General features: G+C 43.4%; 1 protein-coding gene across 2 annotated transcripts in view; it reads left to right on the top strand.

Moving 5' to 3' along the window:
• Nucleotides 1-7,482: 7,482 nt before the first annotated feature.
• The window catches only part of Pnpt1 (polyribonucleotide nucleotidyltransferase 1), a 41,395-nt gene continuing 40,654 nt past the window's right edge, over nt 7,483-8,223 (top strand). For both annotated transcript variants that reach the window (XM_057772044.1, XM_057772043.1), the window contains exon 1: nt 7,483-7,652. In XM_057772044.1, the coding sequence (XP_057628027.1) occupies nt 7,483-7,652 (170 nt within the window). The remainder of the gene's footprint in view (nt 7,653-8,223) is intronic.

Genomic DNA, 8,223 nt, shown 5'->3' with positions numbered 1-8,223 from the left:
GAACCCAAAGAAAAACATATAGTCATCCTCCTGGATATTAACCTTCATCAGGCGATGAAAGGAGACAGAGACCCACATTGGAGCATCTGACTGAAATCCCAAGATCCAAATCAGGAGCAGAAGGAGAGAGAACACGAGCAAGGAACTCAGGACGGCGAGGGGTGCACACACATACTGAGACAATGGGGATGATCTTTCAAGAACTCACCAAAAAAAGCATGGGATAAAACCAGACTCGCTGAACATAGAGGACAATGAGGACTGCTGAGAAGTCAAGAACAATGGCACTGGGTTTTGATCCTACTGCATGTACTGGCTTTGTGGGAGCCTAGGCAGTTTGGATGCTCACCTTTCTAGACCTGGAAGGAGGTAGGAGGTCCTTGGACTTCCCAAAGGGCAGGGAACCCTGACTGCGCTTCGGACTGATGAGGGAGGGGGACTTGATTGGGGGAGGGGGAGGAAAATGGGAAGCGGTGGCGGGGAGGAGGCAGAAATCTTTAATAAATAAATAAAAGGAAAAAAAAGAAAGAAAACTTAAATATCTGAAAAAAAAAAAAAGGACTGCCAAGTCCTGCACTAATCCTAGGGAACTCATGGGCTTCAGGCCTCTGTAGCTTTCGCTGTGCTTATTCTTATGGTAACTCTTAGTTTTCCTTTTTTAGCTGTGATTACACCTGAGTTTACTGAAAAGGAAAGTCTTTTTAGAAAAATTACATTTCTCTGATTTGTTACAGAAACTGATTTCTTTTTTTTTTTTTTTTTTTTTTTTTGGTTTTTCGAGACAGGGTTTCTCTGTGGCTTTGGAGAGCCTGTCCTGGAACTAGCTCTGTAGACCAGGCTGGTCTCGAACTCACAGAGATCCGCCTGCCTCTGCCTCCTGAGTGCTGGGATTAAAGGCGTGTGCCACCATCGTCCGACAGATACTGATTTCTCCAGTCGCCCCTGGCTGCCTTTGCAGCCATCCTGAGTAAGCAGGAGAAACTCACTGAGGTTAATTATTATTGTTTATTCAAATTCCAAAAAGAGATAAATATACACCAAAGAACTTGGAAAATGGTTTCTTAAAAGATGACATTAAAAATTTATAGTAACATATAAGGAAAAGATATAGGACATGAAAGGTCAGACATTTCTCTGGTGCCAGGACATGAACACTTAGATTTTTTTCCCAACATATCAATAAAGGAATCAAAAATTCCCAGTTCCCTTAAAAGAAAAGTTATATGCAGAAACTGCCAGAAAGAATAGAAATGTACTTTGAACAGTTAAAAGAGGTAAGTATTAATCATTACTATTTAAGGACTTATAAAGAATAAGATTATAATTCTAATCCACATAATAAAGGTGACATACAGATTACTTAGAAATGGGTATACACCTGAAAAAGATATCCTAGGCATGACAATACAGGTGATTTTATGTTGTTAATCACAAGGCTTAAATCTCTTAGTCTGTAATCGTGTGTTTGCTGCTGGCTGGGTCATAGTATGAATAAGATGCACCTAGCTAGATATAAACATTTGGGTTGCATTCTAATGACATGGGGTAAAGGTCAATGACATCAAGGGAGTGGGAAAGAAAAAGAGAAACTAAAATGTTAATGATTCTTAGAAAATTATTAAAAAGAAATGATTTGAAACTGCTCATGCTTGGATGCATTAAAACTTGTCTAAATAAAGACAGCCTGAGGTAGTCGGAGCCATCAGCTTGAAAGACAACCGTCTGACTCTTCATTCTTCTCCAACTTCACACATTCTTCCTGCAGCACAAGAACCCTGCTGGAGCTGGACTCCGGCAGCTTAGTAGCCTTATGCCTATAATACCAGCATTTGAGAGGCAGAGGCAAGATGGTGCTGAGAGAGGCCAGCCTGGGCTGCATAATTGGATCCTGTCTCAAGGAGCAGAAAGCAGGAAAGAAGAGGAGGGAGGGAAAAGAAGGGAAGGGAAGGGAAGGGAAGGGAAGGGAAGGAGATAGAGAGGCAGAAGGTAATAGTTAAGACAAGCTACATCCCCAACTGTCTGTGGCACAGGACTGCATGAGTTCACTGTCTAAAAACACCTGGGAACTCCATTTTGAAGGAACCTCATCCAAGACAGCTGAGAGCTTAAGCAAGATGGTCTCAGCGATAGGAAGCAGAGCAACAACCACGAGGACCAGAGGCTGAGGAGCTCACAGAAGAATGTCTAGAAAGTGCTCACATTAGGATATTGTACTTATAATCATGACAGACAACTCCCCATTAGCACCGCCAGCTTTTGCACATCTGCCTTAATAGCAGACATGAAACCTAGCCAGCGTTAGTCAAATAGAAACACTTGTAAGAGCTGGGGAGACAGCTCAGTGGGTAAGAGTGCCGAAGACTTGAGTGAAAAAGTGAGCATGGCAGTTTGTGCCTCTAATGCCGGTGCGGGGCAGACACAAGCAGAAGCTGAAAACACAAGGGCCAGCCAGCCTAGCCAAAATAGCGAGGTTCAGTGAGAGGCCTTTGTGCAGGAAGTAAGGTGAGCAGTGATACAGAAGAGCATCCAACACCCGCCTCGAGCTTCTGCATGCTCATGCACCTGCACACACACATTCATGTACATGCATACACAACACAACACACACACACACTTCTTTCCTTTCCCATCTGCTCCTTTTTTCCGAACTCTAAAACTTACAAAGCAGGATGTAGTTGGGCTATTTTTCCCTCTTTGAGGACACACCACCCAGATCCCAAATAAATACATGAAGACTTATTCTTACTTATAATACCGGACCTTAGAGTGGCTTGTTTCCAGCTAATTTTTCTAACTTAAATTATCCCATTTCTCTTTCACTGTGTTTTGCCTCTGGGGTTTTTACCTTTCTTTCCTTCTTACTACGTGGCTGGCTGGGTGGCTGGTCCCGGGCATCCTCCTCTCCTCCTTTTCTCACTTCTTGCTCTTTGCTCTCTTCCCTAAATTTCTCCTTTTTATTCTCTCTGCCCACCAGACCCCCCTATTTCTGTCTCCTTCTGAGCTACTTGACGTTCTGCTCTTTATTAGACCATCAGATGCTTTATACAGGCAAAGTTACACAGCTTTATAGAGTTAAATGCAACATAAAAGAATGCCAGGCAGTGGCGGCACACACATTTAATCCTGGCACTTGGGAGGCAGAGGCAAATGAATCTCAGTGAGTTTGAGGCCAGCTTGGTCTACAAAGGAAGTTCCAGGAGAAACCCTGTCTTGAAAAACCAAAAAAAAAAAAAAGAAAAAAAAGAAAGAAAGAAAGAATGCAACACATCTTTGCATCATTAAACAAATATTCTACAGCATAAATAAATTCAACATATCTTTAACATTCCACAATAGCAGGAATGCACCTCTTGAAAGAAAAATTTAACATTGCATCTCTGAACTAGTCAGGGAGAGGTCTTGAACTGCGTGAGAACCCTGACTTCTGCTTGAGCTACATTACATCTGAAAAGAACATTCTAGTCTTAGAGAAACCCTAACAAAATGTTACAACAGCAACGTTGATAAAACAGGACAATCTGAACAACCCTTGACCCCCATCAGCTTCTCCCTTCATCTCCATACCACAGAAAGATATTTTCAAGATCTTAGAATTCCTGGCCTACAGAGGGTGAAAAATGCTTACAACAGTTAGTTTATGTTATTCTATCAGAGCCATCAAAGTTGGCTACTTAAAGAATAGGGTCTCAGAGGCCACAGACACAAGAGAAGCACTCAAGCCCCTCTCCGTGGAGCTGAAACAGCGAGAAGCACTAGAATAATTAGAGACCTGAGCTAAGAAAATAAGGCCACCTAGCAAGAGCTACAGGGACAGAGGAATGTATCCATTGCCACACTATGAAGTTATGGCTCTCCTGAAGACAAATCAGTGACTGCCAGAGAAGGGGAATCAGTCTTCCCGAGAGACAAGACTCCTGGTGGGTTATCCAGTCCCAAGTGGTCAGTCCTAAAAGCATACATGAGAGAACAGCAGCAATGGACTCTTCAGGTGTCACACACACACACACACACAGGCACACACACACACACGTATGAATGTATATGTATAGTCACATGTATGTGTATATACACATATACTTACAGATACATAACAATAAAAATTAAAGGTCAATAATTGAAGCGTGAGTGGGGATACATAAAAGGATTAGAGGGAGTAGAAATTATGTGGATACAGTACTCATGAAATTCGCAAAAAAAATTAAAATTTTAAATTAAAAGAGATCTATGGCCTTCAGGGTTTTTTTTTATTTCTTTTTTATTTTGCTCTTTGAGCTCTCATTTGTGCCTCTCTAACTATCAGACACAACCAAAATTCAAAAGTCCAGGGAACTGGAGTGTTAGGCCTCATGAACAAGGAAAGGTAGAGGCTGCACAGGAGCAGGCAGATTCGAAATACTCAGCAGATGTATCCCAGATTGCCTGCATCTATACTAGCTGTCTCTATATCCTTGGTAGACTCTGCCTCCTTGGGGTTCAGGTCCTGTCTTTCTACCATCTCTCGAGGTGATGTCATACAGATCCCTGGATTATGATGTCACTGACATAACAATACTCCCACATTTACATTATTTTAGTTTTCTCTGAGTCCTGTGTTTAGATCTGTCTCTTGACAGCTACTACGTTCCTGACCCATCTAAGACTATCAATAGCCCTAAATCCTCCTTCCCTTTATCCGATCCATCAAGTCCTTCCAGTCAAATATATTCCAAAGCTACTGATTCTCTCTCATGTCACATCTGTCACCAAACCAGTCCGTGCCACCACATTGCTCCTGACCATTACACTTCTCTTTCTTTCCTCCTCTGTTCTATTCTATATGGCCAAAGAGACCATCTTAGACTATAGATCAACTCATACTTCGCATTTTTCCCAAGTCTTGTAGCAGCTCCCCATTCCCAACCTTATCTCTCCCACACTTAACTACTGCCCCAGAAAAACCACATTCTTCCCTGACTCAGGGACAGCCCTCTCATCACAGGCCACTCATTCTGCTGCTGGGAAAGCTGCTGCCTTCTTTTTCATCCCTCTGATGAGCTTAAATCTCTGCTCCTTAGATTCTCCCTGTTACTGTAATGATCTGTTCTGTCCCTTTAAAAGACAAGCCATGCCCCTCCTCCCCCCACCTTTGACCTTGAATGTGGCTGCCTTCAGGATACTTGGTCCAGGGTAGGTTCACTGCCTAAACAATAGAATGTTTTTCTCAAGAAATAATGGCTTGATGTCTCAAGTATTAGGACAAATACCTGTTCTAGTTGTCCTTTGTACAATGTTAAGGCAGTCTTTTGCCTTCTTCCCCCCACCACAGGTGAACTCAGAACTCAAAAGTCAGAAGAAGAATTCTGCATCCAGTATTTACTGAGTTGCCCTTTCAATACTATCCTATGTCTCTGTGATTCTTTCTCATCTCTCTTCCTCCTACCTAACTTTTCTAATCCTCATGCCCCTACCCTGGAACATACCAACCCACAGCAGCTAGGATTGTGACACCCAAAAAGGTGGCTCCCGACAGAGATAAGTAGATTGGTAAATTAAAGTTCATAAAAAAAAAAACAAGTAGAAAACAAAATGTTTATACACCACGAGAAACATAGAGATTTAAAACATACTGAAATTTAATCAGAATGAAGACACATTGTGTTTGTGATTCAGAAAGTAACACCTGGCTGTGATGTAAAATCTTTTAAGATTTTGTGTGTCTTCACGCTTCTGTGGAGGTCAGAGTTCAACCTGCTGGAGTCTTTCTCTCATTTTATCTTGTGAATCCTAAGGTTCAAGCTCAGAACATCATCAGGCTTGGTGACAAAGGGATGAACCATCTTTCAGGCCCCAACGCAGTATTTTAAAGTTGAGCAGGCTGTGTTCTTTCTTAAGAAAACTCTCTTGCACGCCTCAGTGTGTGCTGATACATTCAGTTACAATGTTAGTGAAATGTCTATAAATGTATAATAAGAAGTACACTCACTATTCTTGCAGTTTTTGGACAGTTACCTATCACAAGAAAAAGGGGAGAGCAAAAATTAAAATAAATGTATAGAATCTCAAACAAAAGCACAAACCAAATTACACTTCAATTGAGCATATCTTTTTTTTTTTTTTTTTTTTTTTTTGGTTTTTCGAGACAGGGTTTCTCTGTGGTTTTGGAGCCTGTCCTGGAACTAGCTCTTGTAGACCAGGCTGGTCTCGAACTCACAGAGATCCGCCTGCCTCTGCCTCCCAAGTGCTGGGATTAAAGGCGTGCGCCACCACCGCCCGGCTTGAGCATATCTTAATGCAATATTTTACTTTAGTCAAATTGCCACATGGAGCACATGACGGTGTTATTTTGATGTAGTTTAATTTGACTATGAAAGAAAAAAGAGAAAGGGGGTTATGAGAAACATTGCTGGTGGATTTAGATGGAGTCACCTTTCCTATTCTCCAAGTGTCATAGAGAAACACCTTCTAAATTACTCTGTAGCTCTGGAACATATTTAGCAGAACTATAATTCTAGAATGTGAAAAGCTCAGGAATCAGTTTCGGTTACTACAACCCCAAGAATGTAAACTTTTTTATATTTCTGTCTCTATGCTAACCTAAAACTGTCTAGCATAAACATACTGTGAAAAGAGCTCCATCCCGGATTTCATTGCTAGTATCAGCTTTTGAGTTTATGACTCAGTTGCTACTATTCTATTGAGTTTAGACTGACATAAGGAAGCACAGACTCACTCCTTGGCCATTTTTATGACCTTTCCAACATTTACAACGAACAGAAAGCTAATTTATTCAAGTGGTTCTTTAAAAAAGCCCTTTTGTTTGCTCATGAATGTGTGCATGGTATTTGTATGTGTATGAGAGTTGGCATCGTGTGGGCACAGATACGCCCATGCTCGTGTGTGCAGATGGACAGGCATGCGGTGTGCACGTGTGTACCTGCATGTGGAGGCTGGAGATTTACATAAGGTGCTTGCCTAATAACGCTCCACTATTTTTTTGAGTCAGGGTCTCTTGTTGAAGCTCTCGGGCAAGCCAGTTTGTCTCATGGATTCAGTATGAGCCTCCAAGAGGCGGAATTATAGGCGGCTGCTACTGGGTGAGAGAGAGATCTCTTCCAATGCCCTTCTTTAGATACGAACCTAGTCCAAATAATCATGGGTCGCTTAGTACTTATGCATTGTTACATATATTTATTAAACGTTATTCTAGGACTTTCTTTTAAACAATGAGACAGAGAGAGACAGAGAGAGAGAGACACAGAGAGAGACAGAGAGAGAATTAAGGGATTTCTTCAATTCTGTGTAATTTTCACTGGTGAGGGCAGAAAAAAGAAAAAAGCTGAACAAAACTCATTCTGCAGGGTTGACCCTCTACGAACTCCGCAGGAGCCAAGGCTCACTTCCTGGGCGGAGTTCAGGCTCCCCAGAAACGGAACCGCGTCAGGCCCCGCCCACCCGCAGGCTGGCCAATGAGGCGCCGCTCGGACCGCGCGCGCGCGGGGTGTCATGGCGGCCTGCAGGCAGTGCTGCTCGTACCTGAGGCTCCGGCCGCCGGGCTGCGGTCCCCTAGGTCCCCTCGGCCGGCCCGGGCGGAGTCGGCCACTCACTTATTTGCAGGCGCGAGCGCTGTGGAGCAGCACCGGGTCCCGAACGGTGGCCGTGGACCTGGGCCACAGGTAAGGAACGGCGTGAGTTCGCGGACTTTTCACGCGGGGTCCGGTCCAGACAGCCTTGGAGCCAAACACCCAGGCTGGGACTCCAGCAGGCTGAAGTCAACTTCTCTACTCCAACCTAAGCTCGAGATTTCCTTTTCCGGATTTGAAGTCTGTCTTCCCGGTGCTTTCCCCTTTCCACGCTGCCCGCTGTCCGCTGCGTCTTGATCCAGCCCCTAACTGTGGTAGACTTCCTTCTCAGTGCCCATGACAACCTTCATCTGTGTTTCCCGAGATCTCGGGCTCTGAATGGGAAACCTGCCACCTCGAGGTAACCCGTTGTCAGTGTGTGCCCAGCTCAGTTCTCCCAAAAACGAGGCCAGTGTGAGCCAGAGTGGGAAGGGACCGTCGTTTTGTTGAATACCGGTCATATAATGCATACAGCCCTGTTAAACCTCTAGTAAGGTTCTGTTGCCTTCATTTTGTAATTGAGACAACAGAGGGTCAAAAAAGGTAAATTTCTCAGAATTAACAAAACTAAGACATCTCAGACAGACAGACAGACTCCCAGTTTCAAATCCTAGAGGCCATGTAT

This window comes from Chionomys nivalis, chromosome 6 (genome assembly GCF_950005125.1).
Source record: "Chionomys nivalis chromosome 6, mChiNiv1.1, whole genome shotgun sequence".
Classification (NCBI taxonomy): Eukaryota; Metazoa; Chordata; class Mammalia; order Rodentia; family Cricetidae; genus Chionomys; species Chionomys nivalis.
The sequence above is the reverse complement of the archived record's forward strand: the minus strand, read 5'-3'. Positions and strand labels throughout refer to the sequence as shown.